At 49.1% G+C, this 17,528-nt stretch overlaps 1 protein-coding gene across 2 annotated transcripts in view; it reads left to right on the forward strand.

Moving 5' to 3' along the window:
• The window catches only part of RECK (reversion inducing cysteine rich protein with kazal motifs), a 166,797-nt gene that overhangs the window by 45,511 nt on the left and 103,758 nt on the right, over positions 1 to 17,528 (forward strand). For both annotated transcript variants that reach the window (XM_074987944.1, XM_074987945.1), the window contains exon 5: positions 16,258 to 16,343. In XM_074987944.1, coding sequence (XP_074844045.1) covers positions 16,258 to 16,343 — 86 coding nt within the window. The remainder of the gene's footprint in view (positions 1 to 16,257; positions 16,344 to 17,528) is intronic.

Consider the following 17,528-nt stretch of genomic DNA (forward strand, 5'->3'; position numbering starts at 1 on the left):
CACGCATAAATTCTATTACAGCGAGGGCGTATCTACCAGAGACTCCCTTTCAGGCCGTCGGCTCCCTCGTGCAAGTCTTCACCTTCAGCCCTACGGTGCTGGTTCTGACGTGCTTACAGCTGCTGGGCCACATGGCAGCAGCGGCGTTCGTACAACAGAACGCCAGGTTACACATGCGCAGCATGCAGCACTGGCTGGCGAGCGTATACAACCTGGAAGCACACACTGTTCACAGGGTGGCGTCGCCCACAACAGAGGTGCGCAAATCCCTGCAATGGTGGGTAAACCCCGAGAACCTGCTAACAGGGGTACCCTTCCACCAACCACACATATTGGTTTTTCTTACTACAGACGCCTCCCTCATAGGGTGGTGAGCACACATGGGCGAAGAGGTGACGCAAGGGCTGTGGTCCTCCATGGAGCAGTCACTGCACACAAATATACCGGAGCTCAGAGCAGTGTTCAACGCCTGCAGACACTTTCGAGACCATATAACAGGCAAAGTAGTCGGGATCAGTATAGACAATACCTCCACCATGTTTTATATGAATCGGCAAGGAGGAGCTCGGTCCCGTGCCTTATGTGCAGAAGCGGTCCGGTCGTGAAACTGCTGCATCGCCAACAATATAACCCTGGAAGCCTCGTACTTCCCAGGCGTTCACAATGTGAAGGCAGACCAGCTGAGCAGGCGTTTCGCACTCACGCACGAGTGGCAGATCCGTCCCGATCTGCTGCAACTGATTTTTCATGCATGGGGTTTTTCCCCAGATAGACCTGTTTGCTGCTCAGCACAACAAGAAGTGCCCACGATTCTGCTCCAGGGCAGGACTGGGACGGGGGTCCCTGAGGGATGTCTTCGCGATCTCTTGGAGGGGCCCCCTGCTTTACGCTTTCCCTCCCACAGTGCTCATCCACAAGGTGTTGCAGAAAGCCAGGAGGGAAGGAGCCTGAATGATCCCGATAGTCCGAACGTGGGATCAACAGCAATGGTTCCCCCTACTCCTGCCCATGTCGGACCGGCCACCGATGCCCCTTCCGGTGGCGCCAGATCTGCTCACACAAGCCCAGGGGTCCATAGTGCATCCGCACCTCCAAGGCCTGCGACTACAAACGTGGTTAATCCATGGCTCAGCTCCCTAGAGAGCACATGTACGGAGGAAGTGCAGCAAGTCCTAGAAAGTAGCAGGAGGACTTCCACCAGGAAGACCTACAAGCAGAAATGGACTTGCTTTACGGCATGGTGTTCTACCAAACAGCTAGCCCCCCTTTCGGTGCCTATGGCTGTGATATTAGAGTATTTACTGGACCTCAAGAGAGGAGGACTCTCGCTATCCTCGTTTAAGGTCCACCTTGCCGCCTTTTTGGCATTCAGACACGGAGAGACAGGGCACACGGTGTTCGCCCATCCCATGGTTACCACGTTCCTTAAAGGGCTGGTAAACCTATACCCCCCCCTCGGAAACCGCTTCCACCTTCGTGGAACTTGGACCTGGTGCTTAATGCGAAAAGGGGACCACCGTTCGAGCCTTTAGCCACGGTTTCCCTCTGCCTCCTTATGATAAAGACGATCTTTCTTCTCGCAATTACGTCCGCTCGCAGGGTGAGCAAGCTTGCGGCAGTTATGGGAACGCCACCCTGCACTGTTTTTTCCAAGGAGGCGGTAACCATACGGCTGCATCCAGCCTTTGTTCCTACAGTTTCTTTCTGAGTTTCATACTAACGAACCTATTGTTTACCCTCGTTTTATCCAAAGCCTCATACCTCTAAGAAAGGGGCGCGCCTACACCTCCTGGATGTGAGGAGGCGCTAGCTTTCTATATAGACAGGACCAAGTCCTTCCAGAGAACGGATAGACTCCTAGTCTCTCTCGCTCCCAAATCGAAAGGAGAAGGTCTCTCTTCGCAGAGAATCTCGAAGCACATTGTATCTTGCATAGAAATGTGCTACCAACTCAAAAAGACTCCTTTCCTGGCCATGCCCAGGGCTCATTCCACTAGGGCGGTGGCAGCATCAACAGCCCTTTTTCAAGGGCATTGCGCTAAAAGACATTTGCAGAGCGGCGACCTGGTCATCCTGTGACACCTTCGCCAAACATTACGCCCTTCACAGGGTATTCCAAGAGGATACCCGTCTCTCGACAGCGGTTCTCTCGGGGACAAGCTGCACATAATCCGATTACCCACCTCCTATCTTGGGTTACTGCTGGGTAGTCACCTAATGTGGAGCACCCACGGGGACACTCGAAGAAGAAAGAGAAGTTACTCACCGTAGTAACGGTGGTTCTTCGAGATGTGTCCCCGTGGGTGCTCCACTACCCGCCCATCCTCCCCGCTCCGGATCTCTGTTTAGTGTTTTGCAGGAGCATCCGAGGCGGTTGGTCAAGGAACTGGTGGGGACCAGATCGCGCACGTGGCCGGGAGCGCGCGGGGGAGTGGCGCGCCCCGGCGCATGCGCGGTCCGGCAGAAACTGCTTGGAAGATCCGATCTGCGGCGCCGGGCGAGCCCGACACCTAATGTGGAGCACCCACGGGGACACATCTCGAAGAACCACCGTTACTACGGTGAGTAACTTCTCTTTTTCGGTGTTTCAGGTAATTTCATCTGTGACATGAAGGTAATAATCACCTTTGGAAAGGTGCCTTGAAATCTTTGAACGAAGTAGGAATATATTGTATTTCATCCTGACACTGATTAGCTTTTCGACTGAGGAGAATAGCAGATCTCTCTTTTTAGAAAACCAACTAGTTCAGGGTTGACTGCAGATGTTAGTCTCTGGTTAGAACGGTTTGTCTGAATTATTGAATGGCTATTGGGCAGTTGCCATCTTGAAAGGAAGGGTTATATACTGTTGGTACTCAGTTTTGTACAGTGCTGATGTTCCTTGGCACCTCCAAAGATGGAAACCATTGCCAAAAAGCTACCCTTTAATTGTCTGCCTTGACTTTCTGAACTAACATGAGGCCTCTGGATTGTTTCTAAATACAGAACCTAAAGAAAAATCCGACTGAATTTGACATTTCGATACAAATGTTTGTGCCTCTTCTTCCTTCAGAGAGGCCTTACTCCTCTAGATACTGGAGAAAGTTTTAGCCTATACTCAGTCCTATCTTGCTCCATGGTATTATCCTTTTCTTATGCTGTATCATGCTCAGCACTGTCCTTTTGTCAGATCCCTGCAGGCTGTGGGACCTGGGAAACTGACAGTGCACCAGCCCTGGTCAATTTCCTGGCTTCTTCGAGTGGTCCCCGTGGGTGCTCCACAATAGGTGTCGGGCTTGCCCGGCGCTGCAGATCGGAAATCTTGCAGCAGTTTCTCCTGGATCGCGCATGTGCCGGTGCGCACCGCCCCCCTGCGCGCCCCCGGCCGTGTGCGCGATCCGTCCCTGCCAGTTCCTTCTCAACCGCCATTGGCTGCAGACGGAATCCACTCAGGCTAAGGCCAGAGTCAGATTACTTAGTGGTTTTTTTCCACATGTAGTTTGTTGTTTCGGTTATTAAACAAAAAAAAAAAAAAAAGAGAGAGAGAGAGAGAAAGCAAAGACAAGGAATATCAAAAAAAAGAAAAAAGAGAGGAGCGGAGAAGAGAGGAGTGGACGTGAAGGCCATTTAGGCCGCCTGCTGCCCCGCAGGCCGGTGATCACTATTTGGTGTGGAAAGGCACAAATTAAGTGCTAAGTACCCTATTAACAATAAAGGACTCACCGCAATGGCCTCTTCAGGTTTTAAAAAGCGGGAGTCATGCCGTGAAGCTATGCCGGCCTCCGTGGGGCATAGCAAAGGCATCCGACAACTGGGGGAATTACAGCTTACCCAGACGCGTTCTCACTGTGCTAAACTCACAGCCAGGGCCAGGAAGGACAGAGCGATGAGGCGTAAAATGCTCTTGTTGATAAGGCTCTCCAGCCGGACTTGCCGGAGAAGCCTCACCCAGAAGGGCCCTCTGGGTTGCATAAGAGGAGGGCAGCTTTTCTCTCTCACCCCCTCAGCGCAGAAACAAAGGAAACTCTCCCTGGCTTGATCCTTGCCGTGCGTTTCCAGTGAGCAGGACGAGCGGACCACACAGCCACCAGCCGCATACTCAGGCAAGCGGCAGCGCACGTGGCAGAGGCTGAGCCTCCGATTATTCAACAGCCGGCACGCGCGGTGCCTAGAGTGTGAGCCAGGCAAGCACTGGAACCGGTGGCACCACCACAGGCGGCACAGACCCCCGCGGCACCAGCGGTGCAGGGCTGCCAGGCATGGAGCCTGCAGGCACCGGAGGGGGATACCTATGCGGCACCGCTGCTGACGGTGCTGAGCGCGGCGCTGACAGCGGGGCCGAGATCCCCGGCACAGAAGGGGGCGGTGCTGGCCCCGCAGCGGAGGGGCAAGGCAACATCAAAAACCCAGCACCGCAGTCCATCTCTGGACAGGGCTGCGCTGCTGTTAGCACCAAGCCCTCCCCCTGTGATACACACGCCGCACCAAAGGCCTGTGTCTGCACCGGCCCATCTGAAAAAAACAAAAACAAAAAACCACCTTCTCCGTTCCTCCAACCAATGTCACCATGGCTTGGGCCACCTTCACCATTTCTGGGATTGGATCCCCTGGCATACTATCACAAGACAGTTTCACCTCTATCTGTGTCGTCGCAGAGGTCTCGCTCTCCCAGACATCGGGAGTACACACCCCGCGAGTGGTCTAGGTCTCCATCCCCGGACCCTTGCCCGTGCTGCCATGGTCGTCCTTATCAGGCTGGACACAGACAAACCACAGGCCTACACCCAGGGGCAGGTCCCCCCCCTCGGCCGCTCAGTACCCCGTGGGCACTCCCAATCGGGGACAGAAACACAGTTGTCTAAAGGGGAGTTAATTTTAGAACCCCGAGACTTTTCTTCACGATCCTCCGGCGAGCAAGTGTATCATTGACCACAGGAACCCGAGGGTTCGAGGGAGGTTTACCTTAGTGGTTCCTCCTTATCCTCCCCAGATGAGGCCATGGCCCCCGGGGACGTCTCTCCCCCGGATGACTTTAAACAGTTTCAGGAGCCGTTTAGAAGGGTGGCTTTCACGCAAGACATTCAAACGGCAGAGGTGCAGGAGAAACATCACAAACTCCTGAAAAATTTGAGACCCCCAGCTTCATCCAAAATTGCTATTCCGCTGGACGAAGCCATTCTGGAGTCAGCCATTACTATATGGCAGACTCCGGTCTCTGTTCAGCCTATGAATGGGAGAGTGGATAAGAAATACTTCATCCCGGCAAAGGGCATGGCATTCCTCTTCAGTCACCCACAACCAAATTCTTTGGTGGTCGAGTCGTCCCAGCAGAGGTCAAAGGCTTCTCAGTACAAATCGGGGGATCGGACAAAGATGCTAAGAAGCTAGAGCTGTTTGGCAGGAAGGTATATTCCTCTCCTATCCTACTATTGAGAATGGCAAATTATGGGCACACCTAGCAAACCATAATTTTGATAATTACTCCAGGCTTACTCCCCTCGTGGATTCTCTTCCAGAACATAAAAAGCCGGTGTTAAAGGCGATGGTTCAAGAGGGCTACGCAGCATCGCAGACGGGAGTCCAGATCGCCCTGGACGGGGCGGACACGGCGGCACGTTCAACGGCTACAGCAGTGGTCATGCATAGCAAATCCTGGCCCCAGACGTTGGGTATTTCGAGGGACCTACAGGCGAAGATCATGGACCTTCCCTTTGATACACAAAAGCTGTTTGCGGACTCAACCGACTCGGTCCCTCACCCCAGTAAGGACTCGAGAGCTACACTTAGAACCTTGGGCATTCATACTCCCCCATACAGGAGGGAAAACTTTTACCCTCAGCAAAGACGCTACGCTTACAACCACAGCGTGCTCAATATTAACGGGGCTATGACCAAGGGAGCTATCAATAGCAGCAACAGTACAGAACTCCTAGGCGACGTTCTTAACAAAGTCGTACGCCCTTGGGTCAGGCCTAAAGGCAACAAGTTTGATGGGTAAGTCGGGGGCTGCACTATCAATACCGTCACTCAATGCCACTCTCATTTCATGTTCCATCAGCGCCTCAGACCGTTCCACTCCCAATGGCAAAAGATCACCACAGACATATGGGTGCTGGAGATCATAGCCACGGGTTACGCGATCCCCTCTCAGTCGCTTCCACCGACGAAGCCTCCCACCAGGCCTCACCTCAGGGGCGCTGCCACAAGGCGAGGCTCAAGCAGAAGGTGACTCACCTTATGTTCATAAGGGCGGTGGAAAGAGTGCCGGAATAATTCCAGGGGAAGGTTTTTATTCACACTACTTCCTATCGGAGAAGAAGATGGGACACTGGAGGCCATCTTAGATCTTCGGGGCCTCAACAGTTACTTGCGTAAGCAACGGTTTCGGATGATCACAGTTGCCTTGATACTCATGGCACTGGACGATGGAGACTGGGTTGCAGCACTTGACTTACGAGATGCTTACTTTCATATAACAATCCACCCGGCACACAGACGCTTCCTCCGGTTTACGGTCGGCCAGGAGCGCTTCCAGCACAGGGTTCTTCCGTTCGGCCTCTCCTCTGCCCCCAGAGTCTTACCAAAACCCTGGCAGTGGTATCAGCCTACCTGCACAGCCAGGGGGTGTTTATTTTTCCCATATCTGGGCGACTGCCTGCTAAAAGGGACCTCGAAGGCAGAGGTCTCACGCATGATACGCGTCACAGAATGCCAGGTTGCACATGTCAAGCCTGTAGCATTGGCTGGTGAGCGTTTACAAACTGGCATCCCACACTGTCCACAGGGTGGTGGCGCCCACAACAGAGGTGCGTAGATCCCTGGCGTGGTGGGAAAAACCCGAGAATCTGCTATTGAGGGTGCCTTTTCACCAACCACAAATTTCTATTTTTTTTTTCTTACTACCGACGCCTCCCACATAGGATGGGGAGCGCACATCGGTGACAAGGTAACGCAAGGGCTATGGTCCCCTGCGGAACAGACACTGCACATAACCATGCCGGAGCTCAGAGCAGTGTTCAACGCCTGCAAACATTTTCCAGATTACCTACGTGGCAAAGTAGTCGGGATTCAATACCGACAATACATCCACTATGTTTTACATAAATCAACAAGGAGGAGCACGATCCCGTGCCGTATGTGCAGAAGCAGTCCAATTGTAGAATTGGTGCATCGCCAACAACATAACGTTGAAAGCCTCGTACTTGCCAGGCGCTCACACTGTGAAAGCAGATCAGCTGAGCAGGCGCTTTGCAATCACGCACGAATGGCAGATCCGCTTCGATCTGCTACGGCGCATTTTTCGTACATGGGGGTTTCCCCAGATCGATCTGTTTGCCACAAGGTCTTGCACAAAGCCAGAAGGGAGAGAGCTCGCATGATACTCATAGCCCCGCTTGGGATCGGCAGCAATGGCTTCCCTTGCTTTTGCGCATGTCAGAATGCCCACCACTCCCTCTACCGGTGACACCGGACTTACTCACGCAGGCTCAGGGGTCCTCAGTGCACCCGCACCCTCAGGGTCTGCACCTACAAGCATGGCTAATCCATGGCTCAGCTCTTTAAAGAGCATGTGTACGGAGGGAGTACAACAAGTCCTGGAATGTAGCCGAAGGACCTTCACCAGGAGGACTTACAAGCAGAAATGGACTCGATTCACAGCCTGGTGTTCCGCCAAGCAGTTAGCTCCCCTTGACGTTCCTATACCTGTAATACTAGAATACTTATTGGACCTCGAGAGGCGGGTTTTTCTCTATCCTCGCTAAAGGTCCACCTCGCCGCTATATCAGCCTTTTGGCATACAGAGGCCCATGGTATTCGCCCATCCTATTGTTACCAGGTTCTAGAAGGGGCTGGTAAACCTATACCCCTCTCGGAAACCGCTTCCACCATCTTGGAATTTGGACTTGGTGCTCAGCATGCTATCGGGTCCACCTTTTGAACCATTAGCCACAGTTCCCATACATCTCCTTATGACAAAAAAAAAAAAAAAAAACAACCTTCCTCCTTGCTACTACGTCAGTGTTAGCCGGCGGCTGGGTAATGTGCGGTGAGGTACTCCCCTAGGTCCTAAACAACCCAGTTTTTTTACTGTTATAGCAGGGAGCTGCTAGCACTCCTACGGCCAGGCTGTAGTAACCAAACGGTTAAAGTTCTCTTTGTTGTGCCGACTGTGTTGCAGTGACAAAAGGGTAACAGGGTCAGGCTCAGAGCTTAACTAGTTACAAGTTTATTAAGCTACAGTTATAAGCGTGTGGCTACAAAAGGCTATTGTTTACTTCTTATATGCTAGCAAAGTACAGGTGTTAACAATTTACGTTACAATCCAATACAAAGATATCTGTTACCATCTAACACAATGATATCTTGATACAACGACGTCTAGTTACAGAGCTCTAATTCTGTAGCTGTGCACAAAAAAAATAGGAGACCTAACATGGGTATATCTTACCGTCTCTGCGTCTCTCGATACCAGCGTAGCCAAGCCGGATCGGTCACTCAGTTCCGCGGAAAGACAAATACGAGGTTGGGCGTCCCCAGCTGTGGATCTCGGGAGGCAATCACCTGACCCGACCAGCAGGTAGTTGGTGGAGATGCACTCAAAGTTAGAGTTCTGCTGGACCCATCTTTTATACCCCTTTTAGGTTACGTATTCTCTTTCTTATCTATGGTGCCAGATCGTACTGGTCTGTCTTTTGTGACGCCAGTTTGTTACAAGGGCATTTCTTACTTAATTTGCACTTGTAAGACAGGAGATAAGCAATTTGAGAGTACAGGACATTCTTTTTGTGTGGGCGGGGGACTTCCCCTTCTGGGATGGTTGTGTGGTCATCAAATCCATCAATGCCAGCTGGGGTGATTTCCTGAGGGTCCCCCCCGCCCCCTTGTTGACAGTTTGGCCTGTTAGCCTTCTATCTGTACTTTCTGCTTCTCAGGGTCACGATGAGCTAGCACATCTGGGCCTCAATGAGGGCATCAAAGACTGTGCTGTCAGCAGCCGTTTCCGTGCCCTGTGTGCTCCTCAGTGGGGGGGGCAGCAGCGAGCAAGCTGGCTTGTAAGGGGGAGACTTTGTCTGGCTACAGTCAGCCCGCAGGGTGAGTGAGCTCACGGCAGTGATGGCAACGCCGCCCTGCACAGTATTCTCAAAGGAGGCGATAACCTTAAGGCTGCACCCAGCCTTTGTTCCAAAAGTCTCTTCGGAGTCCAATCTTAACGAGCCAATAGTTTTACCCTCGTTTTACCCGAAGCCTCACAGCTCCGGCAAGGAGGCATGCCTGCATCTCCTGGATGTGAGGAGGGCATTGGCCTTCTACATAGACAGAACTAAGTCCTTCCGGAACACGGACAAGCTCCTAGTCTCTCTCTCTCCCAGGTCAAAAGGAGAAGGTCTCTCTTCACACAGAATCTCTAAGCACATTGTGTCCTGTATAAAAATGTGTTACGAGCTTCAAACTGCTCCTTTGCTGGCCCCGCCCAGGGCTCACTCCACCAGGGCGGTGGCGGCGTCAACAGCCTTATTCAAGGGCATCGCGTTAACAGACATCTGTAGAGCGGCGACCTGGTCATCCTATGACACTTTCACCAAGCATTATGCCCTGCCTTGGGTATTCGAAGAGGATACCCATCTGTAGACAGCAGTCCTCTCGGGGCAAGCTGCACATCAACCGATTACCCACCTCCTTACTTGGGTTACTGCTGGGTAGTCACCTATTGTGGAGCACCCACGGAGGACCACTGGAAGAAGAAAGAGAAGTTACTCACCTGTAGTAACGATGGTTCTTCGAGATGTGTCCCCGTGGGTGCTCCACCACCCGCCCATCCTCCCCACTTCGGATCTCTGTTTGGTGTTTTTCAGGAGCATCCGAGGCGGTTGGTCAAGGAACTGGCGGGGACCGGATCGCGCGCACGGCCGGGGGCACGCACCGGCGCATGCGCGATCCAGGAGAAACTGCTGGAAGATTTCCGATCTGCAGCGCTGATCGAGCCCAACACCTATTGTGGAGCACCCACAGGGACACATCTCGAAGAACCACCGTTACTACAGGTGAGTAACTTCTCTTTCCCCAAGCTGGGGAACCTTGGAAACTGACAGTGCATCAGCCCTGATCAGTGTCCTGGTTCCTGCTAGTAATGGGGAGCGGGGAGCCAGGTGCACCACGTAGCTTTGTGGGATACATACGGGACACTTGTGGAGGCTAATAAACTCAAATTAAGGACATGAAACTTCCACATTAGTCTTTGTTTGAAATTTGAAATTGATGCTATATCCGTCAGTAAATATCAACAGTAGTAGGCATCCTTCAGTCTGCGTAGACTATGGATTGCACCCTTTGTAGTTCATTTGGGATCATCATTTGCAGCATCTACTGTGACTGTGAAGGCCCACATGAGAGTGACAGTGCTTGCTGCATCTGTTGCATGTGTAGTGGGTGTCTGGCAGGTTCTTACTGTGCTTTCTGTGGGCTCACTTTTCCTCTGCTAGCTGTCTGTTCCTCATCTCACCCTTCTGAAGGCCCTTGTTCAGTTCCTGCCTCCATCTGTTGTGATCATCTGCCAGCTCCTCCCAGCTGTCTGGCTCGATGTCTACCTCCCTGAGGTCCCTCTTGGAAACATCTTTGTAGCGCAACTGGGGGCGTCCGGGAGGTCTTTTGCCAGAGGCAAGCTCGCCATACAGGATGTCTTTTGGGATCCTTCCATCATTCATCCTGTGGATGTGGCCAAGCCAGCGGAGCTGCCGCTGCCTGAGGAGGGTGTGCGTGGTTGGGATTCCAGCTTGCTCAAGGATGGTGGTGTTGGCCACTGTCCTTCCGTGATATTCCAAGGATGCGCCTGAGGCCGCGCAAGTGGAAGACGTTCAGCCTCTTTTCCTGACAGGCATACAGAGTCTGACTCGCTGCCATAAAGGAGGGTGCTTAGGATGCAGGCTCTGTAGACTTGCATTTTGGTGTGGGTGTGCAACTTGATGTTATTTCACACTCTCTTGCCGAGTCTGGACAGAGTTTTGGCCGCTTTTCCGATCCTCCTATTTAGCTCAGTCTCCAGCGACAGGGTGTCAGTGATGGTGGACCCGAGGTAAACGAACTCGTGGACGACCTCTAATGTATAGTTGTCAGTGCTGATTGATGGAGGTTCAGCAACGTCGTGATCAAGTACATTTGTCTTCTTTAGTCTGATGGAAAGCCCGAAGTCCTTGCATGCTTTGGAGAACTGATCCAGCAGTTTCTGAACCTGGTCTTCTGTGTGTGACACTACAGCAGCGTCATCTGCGAACAGCATATCTCTGATGAGGACTTCCCACACCTTAGACTTAGCTTTCAGCCTTGCAAGATTAAACAGTTTCCCATCAGATCTTGTGTGCAAAAAGATGCCCTCTGTTGAAGTTCCAAAGGCGTGCTTCAGGAGGAGTGCGAAGAAGATCCTGAACGATGTCGAAGCAAGGACGCATCCTTGTTTGACACTGCTCCTGATGCTGAAAACATCCGATAATGTGCCTTCATATTGGATGGTTCTTCTCATGTCTTCGTGGAAAGACTGGATCGTCTTGAGTAACTGTGGCGGACAGCCTATCTTGTGGAGCAGTTTGAACAGTCCGTCCCTGCTGACCAAGCCGAAGGCCTTGGTCAGGTCGATGAAGGCAGTATAGAGTGGCTTCCTCTGCTCCCTGAATTTCTCCTGCAGCTGCCTCAGAGAGAAGACCATGTCAATGGTAGATCTCTCTGCGTGGAATCTGCACTGAGATTCGGGATACACTCTCTCAACAATCTTCTGGAGTCTGCTGAGGATGACGCGAGCGAACAGTTAATCAGTGATGCTTAGCAGGGAGATTCCACGGTAATTGTCGCAGTCACTTCTATCTCCTTTGTTCTTATACAAGGTTACAATGTTAGCGTCGCACATATCCTGTGGAACCTCTTCCTCTCTCTAGCACAGGCACAGTAGCTCATGTAGGGGTTCCAGGAGGGTGTCCGTGGCACACTTGATTACCTCTGGTGGTATATCATCCCGGCCTGGGGCCTTTCCTACCACAATGCTGTCAATGGCTTTCTTCAGTTCGTCCACAGTTGGTTCCTGATCCAGTTCGTCCATTACTGGTAGGAGCTCGATGGCATTGATGGCTGTATCAACCACAGTGTTCTGACATGAGTACAGCTCGGAGTAGTGCTTGACCCAGCGCTCCATCTGTTTGGCTTTGTCAGTGATGACTTCACCAGATTTGGATTTCAGAGGTGCCATCTTGTTCTGGATGGGTCCTAATGCCTTCCTGATGCCCTCTTACATTCCCCTGAGATTACCAGAGTCGGCACTGGTGTGGATGCTGCTGCATAGCTCGAGCCAGTAGTTGTTGGCACAACGCCTGGCCGTCTGCTGTACTGTTTTTCTGGCTGCTCTGAGTGCTTGCAGGGTACTCAGGCTTGGTGAGTGTTTGTGCTCCAGGAGTGCAGCGCACTTCTTTTTGATGGCTGGAATCATCTCATCAGAGTTAGCTTCGAACCAGTCATTTGTGTTTCTAGCTCTTCTTCCAAACACCAACAAGGCCGTGTTGTAAATTGTATCCCTCAGATGCTGCCACCTGGATGTCACATCGGCACCCCCAGGGCTCCTGCGCAGATTCTCCTCGAGGGTCTCTCTGAACTTTTTAGCTCTCTTTGAGTTTGCTGTCTTTCTGGCATCAATGCGGGGCCTTCCAGTTGGTTTAGAGTGGTACAGCTTCTTGGATCTCACCTTGAGTTTGGAGCAAACTAGCAAGTGATCTGTATCGCAGTCGGCTCTATGATAGCTGCGTGTCAGAAGGACGTTTCTGAGGTTATCACATCTAGTGATGACCACGTCTAGTTGATGCCAGTTTTTTGAGCGTGGGTGTCTCCATGACACTCTGTGCTGTTGCTTGGTTTGGAAAAATGTGTCTGTGATGCACAGATTGTGGCATGTGCAAAGTTTGAGAAGACGCTGTCCATTTTCATTCATTTTTCCCACACCAAAGTGGCCTAAGCAGGAAGGCCACAAGTCACGATCGGCTCCAACTCTCGCATTGAAGTCACCCAAAATGTACAGTTGTTAGCGAGCAGGTATTTGCGCTATGGCAGCACTAAGCATGTCATAGAACTTGTCTTTTACTTCTCGTGTGGCGTACAGGGTTGGAGCGTAAGCGCTGATCAGGTGGACAGGACCAGCGCAAGTTTGAAGTATGACCTGAAGGAGTCTTTCTGATCCGCCCATGACTTAATCCCACCATATGTAGAAGGGTGTTTCTGATGGCAAAGCCAACACCATGCTCCGTGGGTGGTTCTTGTGCTTTACCCTGCCAGAAAAAGGTGTAGTCCTTTTCCTTTAGTGATCCCGAATCTGTGAGCTGTCTCTCTTGCAGAGCAGCAGTGTCAACTTGGAGTCTCTTCAGTTCCTCATTGATGACAGCGGTCTTTCGGGTGTCACTGATGTCCTGAAGATCTTCAGTCAAACCAGTCAGTATGGTCCGCACATTCCAGCAAGCAAGCTTAAAACTTTGATTGTTTCCTTTTCTTGTTGATTTTCTTATTGGTTTGCCTGGTGCTCAAATTTCAGTCACTTACCAGGTTTGGGAACCTTAAGCCTCATGCACCCAGTGAAGCAGGTGAACTGTGGCGGGACAGTACCCTACTGGCTGGGGGCTACGCAGCTTGAGGCGGTTGGTGGCTGTCCAGTGAGATGCGATGATCTCTCCCACCGTTGAAGGCAACCCCTGGCGCTCGTTCTCTACGCCAATTGAGGAAAAGCTTATAACCGGTATCTGTTACCTCCCGTGTTAGTTCAACGCTGTTAAGCGATGCTGGAGTACCTCTCCAGGTGCGAGCCTGGGCAATTTTTTTTTGGGACCCTGGGCTGCCCAGATGCCAGTGTCTCCCTCTCGGCTTTACTGATATAGTCCAAAGGAGAGGCTAACCTCTACATCTGGTACCAGCTCAGCTGCAGGAGTTGCCGGGTCAATGCCAGAAGTTGGCACAGAACCGCCTTAGGACTCCCCTCTGGATTTTCTGTCGGGGTTTACTCTCTTAGCCTTGCTCCTTCCCAGGATAGCCCACAAGGCAGTGGGGCATCTCTATAACTGATGAGAGTTTCGGCTGTGATAGGACGTAGAGGTACAACTGGCCTCAACTCACTGGAACAGAAATGTTAACTGTATTTCATTGGCCCTGGTCTAGGAGGGGTAACAAGGAAGAAAAGAACAGAACATTCTTTGACAACTGAGAGATCACCAATATTGAGAGAGACTGCCATTTGACAGCCTGTTCAAACTCTGCTCTGCCCCACAGGAAAAAACACATGACCTGCTAAATAATGTTTCTACATGAGAGTCACCTTCATCTAAAAACAGACCCTCCCTCTGAGCTGAGGGAGGAGCTGCTGCTTTATAACAAAGTCTGCCACATCTAGCTGACTGTCTTCCTTTGGCTAATATCAACATTCTGTTATGAATATTAGGGCAGACTAAATCAAGCTAATGACATTTACAGTGAAAACAGTGAAGTTTTAATGTCGAGCTAACTCCTTTAAATTCAGTTTTTATATTGTAGTGTAGATGCAGCCTAAGACTCTTAAGTTTTTCAAAAGTATCAAACTCCTTTTGACTCTCATCTGCATACTGAGTGTTCCTGGGAGCATTTTACTTGTCATAGTGTCATCTGTGTGGCATAGGCAGTTTTTTGCAACAGATATTTCAGTCCCCTGGAAATTGTTTTCTGATTGATAAGTAAGGATTCATTTTGTGTTACTGTTCAAATCTTAGATTTCTTTTCTGTAGATCACTTTTTCAGTTATTGATTTAGTTTAAAATGCTGTTTTCAGTGAAACGGGGAGTATTGTGGATTTATTTTTAAGATGACTGTTTTTCATAGTTCCACATTCCTGAAGATTATTCATGCAGAAGTTCCACAGAAACAACTGCTGTGGAATATTAATATATATTAAAAGTGTACCGACAACTAATCCCCATGATGAAGAGTAGATTGGTGTTTGCCCCATCTGACTTTCCAACAAACTGGTTGTCTGTCTGAATGAGAATTCAGTTTATTTACTCTTATTCAGTTTATTTACTCATTTTGTAACATAATACAAAATCATATGTCTTACTTGTATATGTTTCGGTGAAACGTGTCTTTAATAGCTCATTATATACATACCTTCAGCATAGTTTATTGGAGTGTGGCTGGGGCTTACATGTACCAAATCCTGGTCATTCAAATGTGGATTTTATTCAACATCCTTATGCCTGTTGTATGAAATGGGGAGAGAGAGAGGTAAGAAAGGGGCGGGGGGAAAAGAAAAGGCAGCAGAGGTAATAGAAAGGAAAAAGCAACTGCAAAACTGTTAATTCTCCCCAGAATGCCGAACTGCCTTTTCTGTCATAGTTTGCAGACCTCCAGCCATTTTAACCTGAGACTATGGGAATGGAAGAAAGTTTCCAAAGGATATTTTAAATGATATACACATATAGTAGGGGATTTTAATAATTTATTGTTCTCTCTTCTACTAGCAACTTGTTTCCTAAAGAAGGGCTATAATGCATAAATATCTTCATTTTTTATTTTTTTCTACGAAATTATAGTATAGTAGCAGATTTTAGGATCTTGCATCAGGATCTAGGGTTCTTCCACAGATAATATTTATGCTTCTGGAGCTCTTGGTTCCCTGGCTTTTTTCCATTCAAGAAACAGATGTAACCTAATCAGTCCTTTTGTTATGGTGTTTGGCTATTTTAGACAAAATCATGAATGATAAACTGCATGCGAGGAGAAAGAAAGATTTAATTGTGTAAATTAGAGAAGAGAATTGTTAAGATTTTTGTGGGGAAAAAGCGAGAGAAGAAACAGGAAGAAAATGGTGTCGGGGAGAAATCAAGGGAACATGGTATAAGAAAAGAGGCAGTTGTACGGGAGGTCTGTGGTGAGACAAAAGGAAAAATATGGGACTGTTACTGAAGATAATGCAGGAAGAGATGCATGCATTTAGGAAAATACAAGTGAAGCCAGGAAGGGACTGAAAGTATAACAAGGCAACAGAAGTGTAATAGGTTGCATTCCTTTTAATTAAAATGATTGAAAATATATTATTAAAGAAAGCTTAAAATGAACTGCATGCATCTGATTCCCAGAGCATGTAGGAGACATGGCCTTAAAAGAAAAGAGGAATGTTTATTTTTGACTGTTTTCCCTCCTAGGTACTTTGGCCAGCTCCTAGAGTGAACTGGGTATTTTTGTCAGAGTTGCCTGTATTACTATAATATTTGCTGTTATTTTATTTTAAAGGTGTTTTGAAAAAGTCTGATGGTTGGGTTGGCTTAGGTTGCTGTGAACTAGCTATTGTTGTGGAATGTCGACAAGCATGTAAACAGGTGAGGCTTTCTAATTTTCTTCTGATCAGTAATAAACATAACAGAACACTGAAGTTTGTAAACTGTAATGTGGCACGTTAAATTAATTTATTATATATGCACCCTTACACTTCATTTAATTTGGGGGGAAATATTTTGCATTTACTTTAAGAACTATAAAATAGATCAAGAAATTGTCTGTGTACACGTGTTGTATACCATTTTGGTTAAGTGAAGCTCTGCCTTTTTTCTCCACCCTTCCCTCCCCCACCCCTTTCATTTTCTTTTTTTAAGCCTGAATTGAACCTCAGCAAAGCTTTTGAGTTACTTTTTGGATGGGAGGGAGAAAGAAAAGGGGGAAACCTAAACCAGATGTACCTCTCTTCTCGGGAATTAACAGGTCAAAATATAGATTTATAGCTCTTCAGTTTAAATGTGCTCAGGATAATATTAGGGTGACCCTGAAGAAAAACAGAATGGAGGAAGGAAAAAAATAGTAAAATAAATAGGAAAGAGAGCATTTATATGATCTTGTATTTATTAAGTATTTTGTCCTTTTAAATATGTTGCAAGAGGTATACAGGATTTGTGGCTGAAGAGTTACATAGCTGGAATGGGGACTATAAGCAGACCCTGGGGAAAACATTTCCAGAAGGATAGTTAACTTGGCTAGGGGCAGTGGTGGTGGTGGGGGGGGAGGGGGGAAGTATGGGTAAGGAGTCATTACTAGAGAGTCCTGGCCAGAAATTGAAAAAGTGCCCAAAAAGTTGCTTGAGTAAAAATACAGCTGCTTTGGAGCATGGGGGGAAATGGGCTTAAGTACAAGTTACTGGTGTCCTTCTTCTGGAAAACTACTTAAGTAAAAGTATACATGCACACATGTGCACACCCCATCTAGATTGTACTCAAGTACCCAGAAGTTCAAGCAGCTGCACTTTTACTCATGTAGCTTTTTGGGTACTTTCTCTGCATCTGGGACTCCTGGCTGTAAGGGCAGAGAGCAGAGTCTGAACACATAGGAGGTTTACTAGTTAATGCAATGGTAAATTGTAGCTTGTGTCTTTTGTTCTGATGCCCTTTAGGAACCCTCAGACTGCTGGAGCTAAATTGGCTTAAGATGGTGCAAATGCTGTTGCAGAGTAAAATTTAAATGTGTAAAGTCATAAATAGTGTGGATGCATGGTATCGTTTGTTCTTGAAATGATT

Source organism: Carettochelys insculpta, chromosome 2, assembly GCF_033958435.1.
Source record: "Carettochelys insculpta isolate YL-2023 chromosome 2, ASM3395843v1, whole genome shotgun sequence".
Taxonomy (NCBI): Eukaryota; Metazoa; Chordata; order Testudines; family Carettochelyidae; genus Carettochelys; species Carettochelys insculpta.